Source organism: Cajanus cajan, chromosome 7, assembly GCF_000230855.2.
Source record: "Cajanus cajan strain Asha chromosome 7, NIPB_CcT2T_4, whole genome shotgun sequence".
NCBI classification, from domain to species: Eukaryota; Viridiplantae; Streptophyta; class Magnoliopsida; order Fabales; family Fabaceae; genus Cajanus; species Cajanus cajan.
This window is the reverse complement of record NC_138523.1, coordinates 1,712,936-1,734,968: the sequence shown is the minus strand read 5'-3', so window position 1 is coordinate 1,734,968 and position 22,033 is coordinate 1,712,936. Positions and strand designations below refer to the sequence as shown.

At 30.5% G+C, this 22,033-nt stretch overlaps 1 protein-coding gene and 1 pseudogene across 1 annotated transcript; both read left to right on the top strand.

Annotated features, from left to right (window-relative positions):
* The first annotated feature begins 456 nt into the window (after positions 1–456).
* LOC109804679 (1-aminocyclopropane-1-carboxylate oxidase homolog 12-like) lies at positions 457–2,179 on the top strand (annotated as a pseudogene).
* A 5,650-nt stretch (positions 2,180–7,829) lies between these two features.
* LOC109805053 (CASP-like protein 5B3) lies at positions 7,830–11,155 on the top strand. Its single transcript, XM_020366999.3, has 3 exons — positions 7,830–8,280; positions 9,925–10,057; positions 10,437–11,155. The coding sequence occupies exons 1-3, from the start codon at positions 8,150–8,152 to the stop codon at positions 10,629–10,631; spliced, it is 459 nt and encodes a 152-aa protein (XP_020222588.1). The 5' UTR covers positions 7,830–8,149; the 3' UTR covers positions 10,632–11,155.
* Positions 11,156–22,033: the final 10,878 nt, after the last annotated feature.

Below are 22,033 nucleotides of genomic sequence, written 5' to 3'. Positions count from 1 at the left end.
CTATTTTTGATAAATTCTGTGAATAAGCTAGAATTGAGCACCTACTCATTGTACTGTACACTCCACAACAAATTGGTGTGAGTGAAAGAAAAAATAGAAGTATATCATGGAGATGACAAGGTGTATGCTACATGAAAAAGAGTTGTCAAAGAAGTTGTGGGCAAAGGTTGCAAGCACTACTGTATTTTTTTTGAACAGGCTGGCAACCAAAGTTTTGAACTAAATAACTCCATTTGAAGGTTGGTTTGGGTACAAACTAAATTTACAAAATCTGAGAATCTTTGGTTGTGTTTATTTTTCTTATGTTCCACAGATTAAAAGAGACAAACTTTACAAGAAGGATGAATTCGAAGTTTTCATTGTATATAACAACACTTCCAAAGCTTATAGAATTTTTCAACCATGAAATGGAAAAATTCTTGTGAGTAGAGATGTCAAATTCATGGAAGATCAACAATGGAGTTGGAGGAATCAATGATGAAGCAGTTGCCAAAAAACTCATTGTTCCTTAATGATGATGTAGATGACATTCTTGTTAGAGGCACAAGATCTTTATTTGAGATTTGTCAAAGGTGCAATATCGTTGTCTTGGAACTTGGAGAATTTAAAGAAGCTGTGAATCAAGCTATTTGGCCTAGGCCTATACTTGCTAATTTACATATGGAGCAAATTGAGCTAACATAGATTTTTTTTTTTTATAATCAAGCAACTATTTCTATTTCAAACAGTCTAATTTTTCATGGTAAGACTAAGCATTTTAAGATTAAGTTATTTTTCTTAGGAGATGTGCAAAGAGAAGGAGAAATCAAGCTAATTTATTGTAGAACTGAAGATCAAAGTGCAGATATTTTAACAAAAGCTCTTCCAAAAGTCAAATTTGAAGCATTGAGAACCAACCTAGGAGTATTCAGCTTTTTAAGCAAAGAGGAGATTTGTTGAACACCTGCCTACGAAAGCTGACTGAGTCAAAGTTTGTTTCCTAGTTTGTAGGAATTTTTTTGTTAAGTTATTTACATTCTAAATATTAGGTTATTTCAATTCTTTTTTTAAATTTCAAATAATGTTATTATGCCCATAAACTATGGATATATAATCTGATATAGTTTGTGTTCTTTTTATAGAGCTCTTTAATAAAATATCAGTATCTTCCCACTTTATATTACTCATTTTCTCTCTTCGTTTATAAACAAAATACTACATTTTGATCTAGAAAACTTCTTCGAAAAGATAGGTTCAGTCTTTCTCTCCTTCTAGTTGGGAATAAGATTAGCTTCACCATTTCAACGTGTTTTCACTAAATTGGAGTAGCAATGGTTGTCAAGCCTTTTTTTTTTTTTTTTTTTTTTTTTTACATCTTGACCGTTAATTTCTCTATAATCCACTTGTCACATCCAGATTACAAGAAATGGAGATGTCCATTTTGCTATGGATCAGATAGGAGCTGAATGTGACCACAAGTGTCTAGTACATAATTGGTCCACTGCAACGACAACTTACTCGTTTTTATTGCCTATGTGTTTGTTCCATCAGATTCAGAATCACTTTTTGGTTTTCTATCATAGATACTGCTTCCTCACATATTTCAAACGCCGATAATATTGTATTGTGCATTTTCAAGACAATATTTTGTAGAGAAGTTTCAGGCCATTCCAACAAGAAGGACAGTGGGGTTCACCGTTATAAGTGAAAAGGAAGAGATATGCATGGAAGATTCTCAAAGAGCAAAGGAGCTGAAAGCATTTGATGAGACAAAACTTGGTGTGAAAGGACTTGAGGATGTAGGGATTACCAAGATCCCTTGCATATTCTATCATCCACCTGATACCTTCAAAAGGACCTCTGATTTATTCATGTTATAGATCATGCAAGAACTCACGAAGATCCTGGTGAATGCAAAATGGTTGTCGAGAGAGTTATAGAAGCATCAGGGACATAAGGTTTCTTTCAGATTGTGAATCATGGCATCCCAGTTAGTACTATGAGGAGATGATAGATGGGATAGTAAAGTTTTTTAGCAAGATGATGAGGTGAAGAAAGAATTTTATATTCGTGATCAAAGGCCCTTTATGTACAATAGTAATTTCAATTTATATACCGAAGCTTCAACTAGTTGGAAGGACTCTTTCTTCTGCAACCTAGCCCCTACCCTAAACCAGAAGACTTGCCATGTTTTAGTTAGTTCATTTATTCAGCTTAAACTATTTGTCATTCATAATTTATAGTAGTGTACTATATGCTCTAATCATAGTGAATTCCTTTTCCAATAAGAACATGGTCATGACTAAATTTATCAACTTGATATTTAATAATTTCCTATTTTATTGATAGATTCAGATTTGCAATATAACAAGGATATGTGATGTAGGCATATGTTGGGTTAAATCAACCACGTTTAGTTTAATTGAGTGTATATTTAAACTTGGTTGTGACGATTTCATCTTATTTCAAGTATTCATGACAAAATTGGTAAAACGAGATGGTACTCTCCCTGCAGAACTAAATTGCTTTTACTGCTTATGTTAGATTACTAGTAGTTTGGGCTGTGATTTGTGTCTCACTTTGCTCCACCTGGAAACTACTTTTCAAGATTTAAATTAACAACATAGCATGTAAACTACCATAAGTTGCACAAAATTGAAAATAGCAGTACAAGTGGAGTTATAAGATGAAATATGGAGAAATTAAATTTATAGAAGTGCTAAGAAAATTGTCATATAATAACATACATTCTATAATGATAATGTATCATTAAAAATTATTTTTACCTACACAATAAATATAATATATGTTGGTACATTTTGTGTTATTAATTAGAATTTACTAGAAACTACAAATTCATGAGTGTGATTTATTAAATTTAAAGTGAGACTTACTAATTTTGTGGTTATTATTTAATTTCTTCAAATAATAAAGAATGTGTTTCTAGCAATTTTTTTAACGTAAGAAATTTAGTAATGCAAAAAGGACCAATGTATGCTGATGAGAGAAGAAATCATAATCTGCATAAATGTAAAGGAGTCAGGGAGGGATATTTTTTCTTTCTTTGTATCTCTAGGCATTATCCTTAGTTTAGTTTTGAATCTTGTTGACTTGACTTATTCACTTTGATTTCTTCCAGTTTTTTTATGTGTGTTCCTTCATCAATATGGCTAATTCAAAACATTCTTGATTACCATCTTATCTCAAATGATAAGTTCAAGAGTGCTCAATTGCATGGTTTTTTAGCACAACATATCTTCCAATTTCAAGAACTTATGGTCCCATCATGGAACTTTTATCCGAAGACAATCTTGTAAAATATAGAGAATTCCAATTCCAGAATTTACAGCTCGTTACAGAACAAAATGTAAGAATGGTACTTCTCCTCTACTACATTTCATGATTTGACAATGGTAAAAGTGACTATGACCTTGACCCATTGCCCCCGGAAATAGATCCCCCGACTTTGGAGGGGGAAAGTTAGGGTAACTTTACACATTTAAACTATTGGATTTGTAATAGTAGATCAGATTGTGACACGTGTACATTTAAGTTAAAATATATTTTGTACACGTGTCACAATCTGATCTATTATTACAAATTCAACGATTGAGATGTGTTAAGTTACCATAATTTTGATATCTCAAAGTCAGAGGATCCGGATCCATTGCCCCCGTTCAAGGGAGTACTTACCGAAAGGAATGCAACAAAATTTGGAACTTCCATTGTGTATTTCTTGAGTAGGAATTAATGAAAAACTCGTGCAGAAGAAACAAGAAGTTTATGCTTTTGTCAATAAATTAAGGTTTATATAGTCTAAATTATATATTTAAACTTAATTTGAACTCATCATGGGAAGCCTTAAAATGTAATGTGGTTTTTTAATACATGAATGCAAAGTTTTGTTAAATTTATACTTTGTTTTTTTATTTTTTATTTATTTTTTATAAGGAGTTACAACTCTTTTTCATTAGGACAACTGCTATTAAAAAAATGTAGTATTTCTAGTATTATGACTTCATATTTAAGGTGTGGATCAAATTCTAGATTTTATCAAAAAGTATAATTATCAAACCACTTTGAGTTAATGATTTTTGAAAAATTTATACTTACATGTAGAAGTAAAATTAAAGAGTTTATCTAAAAAATGATTTTATGTAAGAAATTTGATTTATTCTATTTCCCTGATTGATAAAAACTTTGAGCAAATTAACTCTTATTCGTGTGTCCTATATAAATTTTGAAGTGAAGGCATACCAGGATATATATTATATACTTAAATCATTTTCTATATTTTAAACCTTGATTATTAACTTCTTTGATTTGTGTTACTGGTATATCTGCATATAACTCTAAAATTGTTTTACTAAAGTTGCTAAAGGATATTTTCTATAAAAAAATTATTTGAGTTGAACATTTTTTTTTCTTTTATAAAATGAATGAATTTTCGATTTAATTTTTCTAAAAGTTTTTCTTTAGTTTTTATCCATTTAAGAAATATATTTTTGGTCCCCAATAACATTATATAATAATAATGCATGGTAGTGTTAGAGTGTTTAGTAGGGGAAAAAAATTTATATTCAACAATCATAATTTCTGAAAATTACAAATTTAAATCTTGAAAATTATTATTCTTGAGAATAACTAAAATTTGTTTAATTACGTATGAAAGTTCCTAAAAATATTTATATAGAATTCCTAGGAATTAAATATTTTCATGTTATAATAATATATTTTTAGGTATATAAATATTTTTTTTATAAAAATATCCTTTATTAAAATAAATTCCTTTAGATATATTTATTTGTTCATACCTCGTTATTCATATGACATTAAACTATTTTAAAACGTTAAAAATTTATAAATAAACAAAGAAAAATGTTAGATAAAAAATATAAAAAATAAAAATATATTATTTTATTTCATTCAAATAAATAAATAAATAAAAGTTAACAAATATCATTACTATGTGGAAACAAAACAAATTTTAATAATATTATTAAAATTGACATGGTCAAGAAATAATGTGATATAAGAAAGAAAGAGAAATAGAGATATAGAAGAGAGAGAGAGAGAAAGGATGAGATGGGGAGTGAGAGTGAGAGTGACGGAGAAAGAGGGAGGGAGAGTGAGAGAGAAGGGAAGTGGGAGAGAGGAAAAGAAGGGGTGTGAGAGTGAGAGAGAAAGAGAAATAGAATGAGGGAGAGAGGAAGAGAGGGGGAGTGAGAGTGAGAGTGATAGAGAAAGAGAAAGAGAGAGATTTTTTATTTTTAAAAAGGATACTGTGATAATTTTATATATACTAGTGGAGTCGAGGCACTTCGTGCCTCTATTAAAGATAAAATAAAAATTAAGTAATGAATATATGTTGATCTAGTATTATGATTAGTCCATTAATTTTAAAGTCTTGATTTTGATAAAAAAAAATTATTATTATTTTTTAATTTTTTTAAAATGAAAGGATATAATGGTTAACAAAATGTGAAGGCCAAGATGATTACTAAAAGGAGTATCTCCTTTATATATTAGTATATACAAAATTTTTCCTCTAACTTAGGGAATAAGTTGGATCTCTACCTCCATAAAAATGTCTTTGAGTGAAGTGAGATAAAAATGGTTTCCTAAAACTATATTTCTAGAATTTTTTTTTCAAATAGCTACCCAATATGGAAAATTAAGATCACTGATTTAAGATTTTCAAAAAAGTAAAAACATTCCGTGTATCAAACCTTCCCTTAAAGTAACAAACATCTCTAAAAATTTTCCATGTGTAGTAACAATATTCTCTTTTCGATATTAAATTTTTAATAACTTCCATGACATATATACATCACTTTGTGGAAATATTTTTTAGAGAATGTTTGATATGAAAAATACTTTTACGTCTTTAGGAATCTAAAGTTAAAAATGTCTACATTAGTTTACCATCTAAAAAATAACATTCCTAAGAAATATGGTTTCTTGAAAATGTTTTTTATACAAGCATATATCTCATCAAATTGTTCTCATGGGAGTATATTTTAACCATATATTTTAGTTATTTGTAACAACTTTTTTTCTTCTAAAAGTTATAAAAATTAGCATAATATTTTTTTTGAATATTATAACTAAAATTTAAATAAAATCTGCATATAAAAAATTTAAAGATTATAAAATTAAAATTCAAATATTTTTCACAATTATACTAATAACATTAGTGAATTTAACAACTGAATTTTAAACATTCAATCACATACATTTAAAGTTCAAACAATAATTGTTAAAATAAAATATTTTGATTATACATAAATCAAAATAAAAGATAATATAATACAATAATTAGCTATTATAAGTTCAAACAAAGCACAAGTAAAATCAAATTCATACAAATTTAAATAAAATCATATTTATAAAACCCATACCATCCCTATTAACATACAAATATAAAAAATGTCTTTACCCGTTATGTGTGAGTATTCATTTAAAATATTCATTTTTTACCCATTGTAAATTTTATCTATAAATATATATTGTTTTGACATCCTCACATGAAAGGAGGTGGGAATCTAATGAGTTAATACAAATGTTTTATTGCAATAAAAGAGTTATCATTAAAAATTAATTTTTTTTATATAAGAATAAATTAAAATATATAAGATTGAATTAAATAGAAAATTACGGATATAAATTATAAAATCAGGACACCTCACTTTTATTGATATATTGTGTCAATTTAAAATTTAAATTAAATTAATATTTATTAAGATTAAAGTAATTAATCTTAAAATTTAGTTTATCTAAATTATAAAATCTTCAAATTGAAAGTCCGTCAAAATATAATTTTAAATTAAATTAAAATTAGTATTTAAAAGTTATGATAAGTGGTGTGGCTTAAAAAGAACGAGAATAACACCTAAAAAAACACTTATTCAACTGAGGGTTCATATTTATATATAAAAGTAATTTATTTAAAGTCTAAAGCATTAACAGTATTTTTAGTTCCTCTTTTTATTTTTTTTATTTTTATTTTTTATTTTTTTTATTTTTATAAATATCTCAAATTTTGTCTCTTCCCAATAATGTGCTCTACGAAAATATTAGTCTATTTTATCTTAATAAAAAATAAATCTCTCTCTTTTTTTAATATGATGTGTTTAAACTTAAAATTTAATTTAATTTAAATTTAAGGAATAATGTTTGAAAAAATATTAAAATATAAAAATAACCTAACTTATAAGAGAAGTAATACTTGTACAATAAATTGTCTAGCAAATTTTATAATAAAGTGAGAGATAAAAAAAAAATTGAATATGAAATAAATAATATGGTGAAAAGAGATAACACAAATAATAATATTATAAATTATATATATATATCATCATTCTTAATAAATTTTATCTATCAACAATGGTTAGAGTAGAATTAGGGCTCAAATCTTGTGTAAGGGTCTCGGTATTCCAATTTTATGGATGTAAAGAAAGGGATACTAAATTAAACTTCTTCTAATATCATATAATATATTTTAATAAGGTATACTTTCTTCTTATCATATCAGTTTTTATAGAGTAAAGTAGTATTTAAGTTATGGTAACTTCTATAATAACCAATCCATAATTTTGGTGTGGTTTTTTAATTATGAAATTTTAGTTATTAAATTTTATAAAATTCATAATTTCAATTTGATTGTCAAATATTTATCTTCTAATGGTTAAAATTAGAATGTTACGTGTGATCTGAAATTAAATTGAGTAATAAATTTACGGTTTGGGAGTAAAAAAAGTGATTAAAAAGGTAATCTAGCCATGTGGGATGATTAAGATACTCCCAAACTTTTGTTAATAAATAATATAAATTAATAGCATATTAATTGTTCACGGCCTCTTTATCTCTTCAGCAGTTTCGATGCTTTCCGTTCACTCTAATTAGTTGTGTTGTGTTCAGCCAGATTCAAAATTCCACTTGGAATCTCTGATTTGTCTTGTTGTTCTTCTCTGGTGTCTCTATTTCCGTGTCTTATCTTCCTGTTTGTTTGTGTGGTGTGTGATGGGCGTGTGAAGTGAATGTGAATTGTGAAAAGTCTCACCTTTGGGGTCATTCATGATTTGTTCTGTGCATTGGACTGAAATCTGAAGATGGGTGTTCGTTGTTAGCCACTGAGATTGTGAACATTGATTTGATTTGGTGGAGAAAGATGAAGGATTTTTGTGGGACACCTGGCACTTTTCTTGGGCTGGTTCTTAGGATGTCACAGTTCATTTTTGCTGCTGGGTCTATTGCTTCCATGGCTACCACAACCAGTTTCTTTAATTTGACTGCTTTTTGGTAATTAGTCAATACCCTTCACCTCTCATTCCAGTAAAGATCTTGTTTTTTGTTCTTGTTTTCTGAAAGTTCATTCATTATTTCTGTTTGGTGTGGTTTTCATGAGTCAGTGTTGTGTTCTCAAAACACATTAGTCATATGTTAGTCATTTTTTGTTTGTTGTGATTGATTCAGTTTCATATTTGGATGTGTGAGTGTATGCATGTCAGTCAAATTAGCATTTTCAAGCATCTTTAGCTTAATGCAGCAATGAATTGGCACTGTTGAATGAAGATCGGGTAGTTTAAATCTCGGATGCGTATTTTAATGAATCTTGCTACCTTTTTGGACTATGAATAGTCTCATATACCCAGATAAAATATGAGTTGTCCGATCTTTATCAAATTGTTACATGAATGTGTTAAATCCTTCTGTCCCTTTACCACATTGTTTATAACCTTTGTTTTGTAGCAATCTTTTTATTTTTTACTATTTCATGAAACTGTTGTTATTCAACCACACCAAGGAGTTTTCATGATGTTTCTTAGGATATCTCCTTTTTCTGTTAGATTCAGTGCCTAGACCAGATGCAGATCTGGATTCCTTGTAGTCAAAGATTTCTCGCATTCTTGCATTCAGCCAATAGGAACCATTTGATAAAGATTAAATGTATCATATTTTATCTTGCAAATCGAACTTAAACTATGTATGAGATGTGAATCGTGTGATCATGCAAAGGTTACAATTTGTGAATGTGTGAATGCTGGAAATCTATTTTTGCTAGATGCTCTCTGTATCTGGCCAACACATTACTTATTGCTTTTTCGTAATTAATTACTCATTTTGGTTAATCGTTGTGTCCCTAGTCTATAACAATACTTACAAGACTCTGCTTGCCCTTTGGTTTTCAAATTGTGATAACACAACCTACTTGGTATTCTAACTATTCAATTCCAAATGATTTTGAAGCAGTGAAGATGTGCTTGAAGATTTGTGTTTACCTTCTGAGGAAAAAATGCCTTTACCGCTGAATAATTAGGTCTATTAGGTCGTTTTGTTGCAACAGATTACGCATAACATGTATGGTTGGTATCTGGATCCGGAGTAATTGGTGTGATGTGGATGCGTTTAGACGATACCCATCTCTTCTATTTTGTTCTGTTCCTGTAAAAAGGCAATGAGTTTTACTTTTAGACCATATTTCACTTCTGTAATGTATCATATTCATATCCATGAATCTATCATTTAAAGCTCTTTTCACAGTCACTTACTTTATGCATGGATGCGAGAATATTCTGAAAGTGTTTTTATGCACCCTGGCTCTTTGTGCAAAGGGTGACTGATCTGGCTGTAGCTAGGTAGAAACTAGGGTCGTAGTCGAGACGAAGTGTTTGCAAAGGTCGGAGGTCTCCAGTTAAACCTCAATGGAGTGTGAATATGATATACCTTCTTACTTTCAAAATCATTGTTTTCTATTTAAGTCTATGTTCTTGCTTTTCTCAGACAATAATAAAAGCATGTTTCTCATGAAATATTTTGCTTTTGGTGGAGTGGTGGTCCTGAAATTAATCTTGCATTGTTCATCAATCAATACTTCAATACCAATGCTTGGATGTTGGATGTGGAATACTTCAAATGCTGACTGTTCCAGTGGTAATTGTGCAGTTACTTGATAGCTTCAATGGGTTTACAAATCATTTGGAGTTTTGTCCTTGCTTTATTGGATGTATATGCTTTGGCAAGAAAGAAGGTCCTCCTCAACCCAGTACTAATTAGCCTCTTTGTGGTTGGAGATTGGGTTAGTTTCTAAGTTAACCTTTACATTTCCCAACTTTCCTAATTAGGCCTTGTTTGGATAATATTTTTCCATAAGCACTTATAAGAGAAGGCAATAAGAATGTAGAATGAATTGAGTTTCTCTCATAAGCTAAAATCAACTTATGCACTTAAGCTTTTGGAGAGGTTAAATGAGAGAACTTTTATAGAAGTGCATAAATTGATTTTGGCATACAGGAGAATCTCAATTGATTCTACTTCAATATTTTCTTCTCATATAAGTGCTTATGGAGAAATTTATTCAAACAATGGCTTAGTTTGTTACACACAGAAAGACTAGTGTAGTTAAGATGTTTATCATTTCACAAGTTTTCTTCTTTGCTACTGTCCATTCTCCACAGGTAACAGCAACACTATCTCTGGCAGCAGCTTCTGCCTCAGCTGGCATCACAGTTTTGTACTTTCATGATCTGGGACACTGCCACTTTGGTGAGGAGTGCCAAAAGTACCAGATTTCGGTGGCACTAGCATTCTTAAGCTGGATTTCAACTTCAATATCATCTTTAATTATGCTTTGGCTATTAGCTGCCGGGTAGCAATCTTTTCACAAGAATGCCCTCATCTTCCAGCCAAATTTCATCTTGTTGAAAAATTTCTCTTCAATTTGTTAATAGAAAAGGAATCACGGTAACGCTGTGCTCTGAAATTTAATTTGGATAGCTGCAGAATGCAGATTGTAAAGGAAAGAAAAATGTATATATGATTTTGCCATGCAAAGATATAAACCTGGATGTTTACACGAAAGACAAAATTTAGATGCAATTTCTTAAGTGTTTTTTTGTGTTATTTTCTAATTAGAATTGAAATTTCATCTTGATAATTTGCACAATAAATGTTTACGATTAATGTCAGCATTGGTTCTCAAGATGAAACTTTAATTCCGATTAGAGAATAGTGCTAAAAGAACTCAAGAAACTGCATCTAGTTTTTGAACTTACATGAAATTGGGTTGCTAATGCTAGTACATGCTTTTGTTACACGATTTTACAGCCTTCATTGGGACAAGTGTATGTTAGATACTTCATATTTGAAAAGGCTTATTCTGTTATGATTGTCCTCATTCTCATTTGTGTGCATGTATCCTATTCTTTCTACTATGAACATAGAAATAGTATAGTACGTATGTGCTTGAACTGATGAACCTGGGTTAAGTAACCAAAGATGTACACGTAAAGAAGGAAGTTGATAATTTCCTTAATTCAAGTTAGGAACCAAACACCTTGGCATCCATCTCTTGGAGTACATGAGAATATTTACTTTGACACCTCAAAATGACTTATTTAAATTCTCTTCTATATATGCAATTAATCTATCTGAACATCATGAAAAAATACAACAATATAATATGATCATGCATCGTAAAGCTCGAAATAGAGAAGAGTACCATAGAAACAATCCAACTGATTGAAAAAGATACAATAAAAATGTGTAAGTGCTCTATTTGTAAAGCTTATTTGCATGTAACAACTTTCTAATAAACTAATAACAATACTTTTAACAAATTACTCTTGACATAATCTGGTAACAGTCCGTATTATAACTGTCTTTGAAATGAGAGACTGATGTTAGTATGAGAATCTTTAGTTGCTTAATGGACTCAAGGGCGAAGATCTAGTGAGATAAAGATCTTTAGAAAAGGTGCTTAGGAAGCAAGTGCTTCCAGGTTCCTTGGATGTAATGGGTACAAATAGAGCACGAGTTGTAACCTTGGAATAAGGCGTGCTTTGGGAGAGTATATTAATTTTAAATCTCCATTAACAATTTAGATTAGAAACTCTTCCTAATTTTCACATCACACAAGATAGGTGTTTGTTTGTTTGTTTTTTTTTTTTTTTTTTTTTTTTTTTAAATTTTTCATTAGAGAGATAGATAGAGATTTGTTAACATGAGTTGATCCAAATTTAGTATGCCCAAGTTATTAACATGTACCAAAATATTTAGACATAAAAGTCCATTATGCTTTATTTGAACAAATTTGTTGGTTAAGTTATTAGTAAAATAATTTTATTTTGAAAATTAAAAAATAAATTTCTCTTCTCTTTCATTCTTCTTCGAGAGTTATTTATTTATTTAAAAGAATTTTTTTTTTCTCATCAAGATTTAACTATTGTCAAATTTCCCCTCCTTCCCACCAATGGAAGAGTATTGGTGAAGAAGCATAATAATGGTATTTCATCTTAAGATACACGTTGCTTGAGGATGACAATTTTCTAGGTGTGCGGAGTAGAAACAAGAAAGAAAATTAGGTGGAACTAAAATTAATTAAAGGAGAGAAAAATTTGGGAAGTGAAAAACTAGAGGTGAGATGAGAAAAGAAAAGGAAGAAAGTTTTTTTGACTTCTTTAATTTTTAAATAAAAGTAACTATCCAAAATAACCATTTTAAATATATATATTTTCTCTTCTCTTCAAAATATATATATATATATATATATATATATATATATATATATATATTCTCTTATCTTGCTACATAAGAAAAAATCAATTTGTTATTTATCACTTTTTATTTTCAAAATTCAAAACTCTAAGTTAATTTTATTTACAAATTTACTAATAAAGTTCGACTCATTTAGCATTTAGTTAACTTTTAAGTATGTCGATAGAAATTTGATTCTTAATTATTTGTATGGAAAGATTTGGTTATATTAGATAAAAGTTAAGAATGTATTTTTTTTTTTGGAATTTTTGTTGGGGATAACACGTAAATGCACACATAACAAAGATCAGAGAGTGAAAACTAAGTAGATAAAAACTTTAATCTCACACTTATGTATTACACGTGACTACTCAGAACTCTTATTAATGAGTAGTAATACAAACACATATTTATAAAGTACATTGATAAATGATACAAACATATAACATTGACAGACTAAGGTACACAGATGATACTTATAGTCTATACTATCAAACTATATTATCAGAAGATACATTCAGACTATACCATTAGACGATACACTTATAGACTAAACCTTCAAACTATGTGTACAGGCTAAATATGCACACTATATATAGAGACGATACATGTAGACTATACATTTGAAATACAATACTCAACACTCCTTTTTAATTCAAATGTTCCAAGGACATAATTTGTTGGGGATGACACACACAAAAATACATATTTGCAAATTACACATGACTACTTATGCCTCTTATTAATAAGTAGTAATACAAATACTTACTTATAGAGTACATTAATAGATGGTGCAAATATATAACATTGATAGACTAAGGTACACATATGATATCCACATACTATGCCATTAGATTATACTATCAGATGATACCATCTAACTATATCATTAATACCATCAAACGATACATATACAAACTAAACTTTCGTATTATATGTATATTAGACTAAACATGTACACTATACATATAAATAATACATACAAACTATATATTTGAATTATAATACTCAACAAATCTAATGCACATTTTTTCCGAGGAACAAAACATAGAAGGTAATTTTTGTTGATTTGGAAGTAAAAGTAATTTTAATTTTTCCAACTAAATCCAAGCATGCACTTAGTTGGGACCGGTAAAATTTATTTAGGCAATTTTCATGCTTCGAACGAATTAGTCTATAAGGATATGTTAAAGAATATTCTTGGTGCAATCCAAAACTTGTCAATTTTTATTCATTAAATTAAACATTTGAGTCAGTTATTCAACCGTTCATTTGTTTGTCTCTTGACTAAGAATATTTTCGTTGTTTTAGGGTATAACCTTTGATAGCCTACTTTTTTTTACCCTTTTTTTTATATTTTTTTTTATTTTTTATTTTACATTACTTTGAATCTTTGATAGCTTATGTACCGGATCAAGTACTAAAAATTCAAATGAGAACATTTCATAAAAATAATAGTATAACCAGGTCAGGTCAGCACATAAAATTAACATTTCTTTTGGCTATTAGCTAGTGGCTTATGATTTCCAAGAGTGGAAAGCAATCAAAGCACAACTCACAGAATTCTTTAAAATGAAGTCTTCAACCTCTACACAAAAATGCATCTCTAAAGGACATAGGGAAAGGAAATTTTTTGGTTCTTAGAATGATATGAACATCAACTACCCAAAACTAATTATTTCATTTAAAAGCCGATGGTTGACATTTTCCTCCACAAGTTGCTTATTCTGTGGTAGTGGGAACTTAAAGGCACTAGGAGTTGGTGGGGCCCTTGGAACTTATGCTTAATGCTTTGTTCGGTGGAAAGAGAGAAATTAAAAGGTATGGGAGGAAATAAATGAAAATTATTTTAATAGAAAATAGAATAGAATAAAGTAGAATTTGTAGTTGTTTAATAAAGTGTAATTGAATGAGAAATAAAGAAAATTTGTATTTTAAAATTATATTTTATATAAAAATAAATAATATATAATAATTATTTTATCTCTCTTCTTATATTCATGTATAAAAGTGAAATTGTATTTTTTTTACATATATAATGTAGTAATATAAAAAGAGGATATCTTATAACATAGTCGAATATAGAGAGCTCCATAATGCTAACGTATTTGAATATGTTACACGCTTTTTTTTAATAGGAGATAGTAACTTGTTATATTAGAAGTATGAACTTCTTGTGAACAAAGAAAATGAAAGATGCAATAGGATCAGCCACAGTGAAGGGAAGCAAAATGAATTGATCTGAATTATTGTCTAACCAGTACAATACAAGGAGTCTATTTATAACAAATAATTCATAACCATATATAAATAGATTTGATAACCTATAATAGCCGGTAAACCATGTAACATAATCCAATAGCCCCCCCTCAAGATGGGAGGAAGATGTTGTCAATTCCCATCTTGGACAATATGTTCAGGAAAGCATTTCTTGGCAAAGCTTTGGTAAATACATCTGCAAGCTGATGAAACTTCCGAACATGAAATAATTTTAGAACTCCTCTTGTGACTTGTTCCCTCACAAAGTGAAGATCTATTTCAAGATGTTTTGTCCATTCATGGAATATTGGATTGGAGGCTATATGAATAGCAGCTTTATTGTCACAGTAAACTGCTGCATGTGTAGTTGTAACTTGGAAGTCTGTTAGAAGATTTTTCAGCCAAATTATTTCACTGGCCACAGATGCAAGGGATCGGTACTCAGCTTCAGCTGAAGACCTGCTAACTGTTTTCTGGTGTTTTACTTTCCAAGAGACCAATGAATTTCCCAGGAACACGCAGAACCCTGTTGTGGATCTTCTACTATCACTACATGTACCCCAATCTGCATCAACATAAGCATGCAACCTTGTGTCAGAATTATCTTTAAATAAAATACCTTGATCAGCAATATGCTTGAGGTATCGAAGTAACAATGTTGTTGCATTCATGTGGTCAATGTGAGGATTGGACACAAATTGACTCAGCTTGTGGACAGCATAACAAATATCGGGCCGAGATATTGTTAAATACAAGAGTCTCCCAATTATCCTTCTATATATGCTTGGGTCTTGGAGCTTTGTTCCTGATTCTGCATGAAGTTTAAGATTCGCCTCCATTGGAATGGCTGAAGGTTTGCAAGCAACCATACCAGAATCTTCAAGAATGGCTAGTGCATAGTGTCGTTGACATAGATAAATGCCTTCCTGTGATTTTGACAACTCCAATCCTAAAAAAAATTTGAGATCTCCTAAGTCTTTTAGCTTGAAGTGTTGCTGGAGCATTGTTTTGGCCATGTGGATCATATGCGGGCTTGGACTAGCTAGCACAATATCATCTACATACACTAGAACAACTATGAATGTAGAGCTGGAACCTCTTGTGAATAGAGTGTAGTCATACTTGGACTGCTTGTAACCTTGTGAGATTAGAGTGTTGCTGAAAGTATTAAACCAACTCCTAGACGCTTGCTTTAAGCCATATGTAATATTCCAAATTTTATTAAATAAAACAGGTTATTTTGATTTTAAATATTTATTAAGATTTTTAGAAGGTTTATCATATTTTTATACATATTTTACCATTTACGTATACGTATTTACATATTTATGAATAATAAATATATTATTATTTTAATGAATAGTAAATATATCATTATTTTAATGAATAGTAATATATATAATAATTGTAGTAATCATGAATTCAATCAGACGGAATTCAATCGAATTCCAATTCCTTTCATTTGAATAAAATATTATTATGAATAGTAGATTTTGTAATAATGCACGGAAGTGTGGAATCCAAATCCAATCCTAATTCTAATATAATATTAAAATGAATAGTAACTAGATGATTATAATATTATTATATGAATAGTAATCATTATAAACTTTTGCTATAAATAGGCTTTAGAATTGAGAAGAACATGCAACTGAAATTTGAGAAGAAAGCAAAGGTTTACGAATAGAAGAAAAAAAAAAATTAGTGAGAAGGAAGAGAAAATAGAGAGAGAGAGAAAGTAAGAGGGAAAGAGAGGGAATTCAAAAGAGGAGGTTCTGCTCAAGTTGTAGCTCTTGTTTATTTAGGTAAGGGGGAGGAGAACCTTATCTTTTTAAAATTTTATATACTATTATGTATATTTATTTATGTCATTTACTTGATTATATTTGTTTAGTGGGGTATCTCTAACCTCATCTATTTGCTTATATTTATTTAGTGGGGTGCCCCTAACCTCATTATTGTTATATTTATTCAGTGAGGTGTTACTAACCTCATCTAACTCCTTAACTTTTAATTACTTTATTTATTTATTTATTCAGTGAGGTGTTCCTAACTTCATCTAACTATTTAACTTTTGATTACCATGTTTATTTATTTATGTTATTTCTATTATTTAGTGGGGTGATTCTAACCTCATCTATTTGTTTAACCTTTAATTACTATTACTTATTCTATGATTATTCTTATCCATAATAATTATTAATATATTCACATTTTATATTGTATAATTTGAGTATTAGAATTAGGCGTTACATTAAATGGTATCAGAGCAACGTTCCATGTGTAACTTGGGGAAATGTGCTAACCATGTTTCTATTATTATAAACTGATCTATAAAATTACAGATGGCAGGAAGAAGGAATACCGAACTAACAGAGGCTGTACAAGCTATTAGGGACATGGCTGCCGCCTTGTTAAGGAATCAACCACCAGGAAGAACAGGAGAGTCACAAGGACTTGTAGAATTCAGAAGCAATAACCCTTCCCAATTTGATGGAGGATACAATCCTGAAAAAGCTGAATTATGGATTAAAGAAATAGAAAAAATATTTCGAGCTATGAACTGTCCTGACAACCAAAAAGTAAATTATGCAGTATTTATGTTAGTAGGAGAAGCAGAATATTGGTGGGATAGTACCAGGAGATTATTAGAAGGAGGGGGAATAATCATTACATGGGAAGTATTTAGAACCAAATTTTTTGAAAAATATTTTCCTAATGATGTTAGGAGGGCTAAAGAAATAGAATTTATGCAGTTAAAACAAGGGAATATGACAGTGGGAGAATATGCTTCTAAGTTTGAGGAATTGGGAAAATACTCTACTTTCTTTTATCACCCTGATGAGAGGATGAAGTGTATTAAATTCGAGGATGGACTTAGATCAGAATTAAGAAAGGCAGTAGGGATATTAGAAATCTCTGATTTTCCCACATTAATACACAAGTGTCGATTTTTGGAAGGTTTTGATCATAATAAGGATAATAGACCAAAATCTTTTGGCCCTCAATTTAATAAGAAAAGGGATAATGAAAGAAAACCTTATGTTCAACCACAATGGAAACCCCAATCCTCTCAATTTGCAGGAAATTCCAGTAGGTCCATTAATAATCAAGCCAAGTGTTTTAAGTGTGGACAGGGTCATTATACTAAAGATTGTCATCTCAAAGGACCTGTTTGTTTCAAGTGTGGAAAGCCTGGTCATGTATTTTCTGAGTGTGGACAACCAAAGACGCACGTGAATACTTCCGGATCCAAACCAAGACCTTCTACAACTGGAAGAGTTTACACCATGACCGGAACTGAAGCTGCTCAAAACAACGATCTAATACAAGGTAAATGTTTCATTAAAGGCAAAACTTTAAATGTACTGTATGATTCAGGCGCAACTCATTCTTTTATCTCCAATAATTGTGTTCAATACCTCCAATTACCAATTTCTTCTTTAGAGAATAATTTGATTGTTTCAACCCCTACAAACAAATCTGTAATTGCCAATAAGGTTTGTTCAGACTGTCCTATTTTTATTGGCGATAAAAAATTTCTTGTAAATTTGATCTGCTTACCTTTATCACAATTAGATGTGATTTTAGGTATGAACTGGTTATCTTCCAACCACGTTCTTCTTAATTGTGCAGAAAAGTCTATAATATTTTCTGATCCTAAGGACCTATCGATTTCATTATCTAAACCAATAAACAAGTTTCCTTGGGGTAAAGTTCAAGGATATTTAATCTTATCCTCTATGGAAGCTAAAAAGGAAGTCAACTTGAAAGATATAGCTGTCGTTCAAAATTTTCCTGAAGTCTTTCCTAATGATATTCCTGGTTTGCCACCTGACAGAGAGATTGAATTTTCGATTGATTTAATACCTGGAACTGGACCAATTTCAATGGCACCCTATAGGTTGTCACCTTCTGAATTAGCTGAGTTGAAGAAACAATTAGAGGAGTTACTTGAAAAACAATTCATACGCCCTAGTGTATCACCTTGGGGGGCTCCTGTTTTGTTAGTCAAAAAGAAAGATGAAAGCTTTAGGCTGTGTGTGGACTATCGGCAATTAAATAAGTTTACCATAAAGAATAAATACCCTCTTCCTAGGATAGATGATTTGATGGATCAATTAAGAGGAGCCACTGTATTTTCTAAGATAGATCTAAGATCAGGATACCATCAAATCAAAGTGAAAGCTGAAGACATACAGAAAACTGCATTTAGAACAAGGTATGGTCATTATGAATATCAAGTAATGCCTTTTGGAGTAACCAATACACCTGCAGTGTTCATGGATTATATGAATAGGATTTTTCGTCCGTATTTAGACCATTTTGTGGTGATCTTTATAGATGATATCCTCATATATTCTCGAACTCATGAAGAGCATGAAGAACACCTTCAAACTGTTCTCCAAATCCTGAAAGACAAACAACTGTATGCCAAACTTTCTAAGTGTGAATTTTGGTTAGAGGAGGTTAAGTTTTTAGGACATGTGATTTCCAAAGATGGAGTGTCTGTGGATCCATCTAAGGTAGAAGCAATTCTACTATGGGAACCTCCAAAGACGGTAACAGAAATCCGTAGTTTTTTGGGTTTGGCAGGATATTACAGGAGATTCATTGAGGGATTTTCTAAAATAGCTATGCCTTTAACTCAACTCACCAAGAAAGGACAACCCTTTGAGTGGACAGAAAAATGTGAGAATAGTTTTCAGGAGCTTAAGAAAAGATTAACTACTGCACCAGTCTTAGCCTTACCCAATCCTAATGGACAATTTGTCATATTTTGTGATGCCTCAAAAATGGGATTAGGGTGTGTTCTTATGCAAGATAGAAGGGTAGTAGCATATGCTTCTAGACAGTTAAGAGCTCATGAAAGGAATTACCCAACCCATGATCTAGAACTAGCTGCCATTGTTTTTGCACTCAAAATATGGAGACATTATGTGTATGGTGGTAAGTTTGATGTTTTTAGTGATCATAAGAGTTTGAAATATTTGTTTGATCAAAAGGAACTGAATATGAGACAAAGAAGGTGGATGGAATTTTTGAAAGATTATGATTTTGAATTACATTACCATCCAGGGAAAGCCAATGTTGTGGCTGACGCACTGAGTAGAAAATCCTTACATGTCTCCTCATTAATGATTCAAGAGATGAATTTGATAGAAAAATTTAGAGACATGAGTTTATCAACTACGGTAAGTCAAGATAAAATACAATTGCATGCGGTTCAAATTACTAGTGACTTACATGAACAAATTGGTGAGGCTCAGGTAGTTGATAAATTCATTCAGAAGAAAAAGAGGTTGATAGGTCAAAAGGATGGTGAAAAGTTCGATTTAGATCAAAGAGGAGTTTTGAGATTTAATAATAGGATATGTGTACCAAATGATTCAGAAATTAAGAAAATAATTTTAGGTGAGGCACATAAGAGCAAGTTGAGCATACACCCTGGGGCAACAAAGATGTATCACGATCTCAAAAGAATGTTTTGGTGGCCCAAAATGAAAAAGGAAATAGCACAATATGTGGCTACATGTTTGATTTGTCAAAAAGCTAAAATAGAACACCAAAAGCCAGCAGGAATGTTACAACCCTTAGATATACCTGAATGGAAATGGGACAGTATAGCAATGGATTTTGTAGTTGGTTTACCACGAACAATTCATAAGTTTGATTCCATATGGGTTATTGTGGATAGACTAACAAAATCTGCTCATTTCTTACCCATCAACATTAGGTATTCTCTAGAGAAATTGACTGAACTGTATATAAGAGAGATTGTAAGGTTGCATGGGGTACCATCTAGCATAATATCTGATAGGGATCCTAGATTCACTTCTAGATTTTGGGGAAGTTTACATCAAGCATTAGGAACTAAGCTTCGTCTTAGCTCTGAATATCATCCTCAAACAGATGGACAATCAGAAAGAACCATACAATCCCTAGAAGATTTATTGAGAGCTTGTGTGCTAGAGAATTCTGGTAGTTGGGACAAATATTTGCCTCTGATTGAATTCACTTATAACAACAGTTTCCATTCTAGCATAGGTATGGCACCCTATGAAGCTTTATATGGAAGAAGGTGTAGAACTCCTTTGTGTTGGTTTGAGACAGGAGAGAATTTAATCTTGGGTCCTGAATTGGTGCAACAAACCACGGAAAAGATCAAAATGATTCAAGAAAAATTGAGAATGACTCAAAGCAGACAAAAAAGTTATGCTGATAAAAGAAGACGACCTCTTGAATTCCAGGAAGGTGATCATGTATTTTTGAAAGTTACACCAACAGCTGGTATTGGTAGGGTAATGAAATCAAAGAAACTCACTCCTCGATTTATTGGTCCTTATCAAATCCTTAGAAAAATAGGTCCTGTTGCTTACCAAATTTCTCTACCACCTTTTCTTTCTAATCTCCATAATGTCTTCCACGTGTCTCAGTTAAGAAAATATATTTCTGACCCTTCTCATATAATAATGCCTGATACAGTACAATTAAAGGATAACCTTACATTTGAAACAATGCCTGTACAGATCGCAGACAGGAGGATCAAGCAGTTGAGAGGCAAACAGATTGCACTGGTAAAGGTAATCTGGAATGATGTTACTGGAGATGCTACTTGGGAACTCGAAGAAGAAGTTAAGAAAAATTATCCTTACTTATTTTAAGCAATAAAAATTTCGAGGACGAAATTTCTGTAAGTAGGGGAGAATTGTAATATTCCAAATTTTATTAAATAAAACAGGTTATTTTGATTTTAAATATTTATTAAGATTTTTAGAAGGTTTATCATATTTTTATACATATTTTACCATTTACGTATACGTATTTACATATTTATGAATAATAAATATATTATTATTTTAATGAATAGTAAATATATCATTATTTTAATGAATAGTAATATATATATAATAATTGTAGTAATCATGAATTCAATCAGACGGAATTCAATCGAATTCCAATTCCTTTCATTTGAATAAAATATTATTATGAATAGTAGATTTTGTAATAATGCACGGAAGTGTGGAATCCAAATCCAATCCTAATTCTAATATAATATTAAAATGAATAGTAACTAGATGATTATAATATTATTATATGAATAGTAATCATTATAAACTTTTGCTATAAATAGGCTTTAGAATTGAGAAGAACATGCAACTGAAATTTGAGAAGAAAGCAAAGGTTTACGAATAGAAGAAAAAAAAAATTAGTGAGAAGGAAGAGAAAATAGAGAGAGAGAGAGAAAGTAAGAGGGAAA

What these genes read in the sequence shown, in the direction of transcription:
- LOC109805053 (XM_020366999.3), top strand. Translation starts at nt 8,150, where the DNA reads ATGAAGGATTTTTGTGGGACACCTGGCACTTTTCTTGGGCTGGTTCTT. An exon ending in TTTAATTTGACTGCTTTTTG is followed by an intron (nt 8,281 to 9,924) that starts GTAATTAGTCAA and finishes GTAATTGTGCAG; the next exon opens with TTACTTGATAGCTTCAATGG. An exon ending in TCTTTGTGGTTGGAGATTGG is followed by an intron (nt 10,058 to 10,436) that starts GTTAGTTTCTAA and finishes CATTCTCCACAG; the next exon opens with GTAACAGCAACACTATCTCT.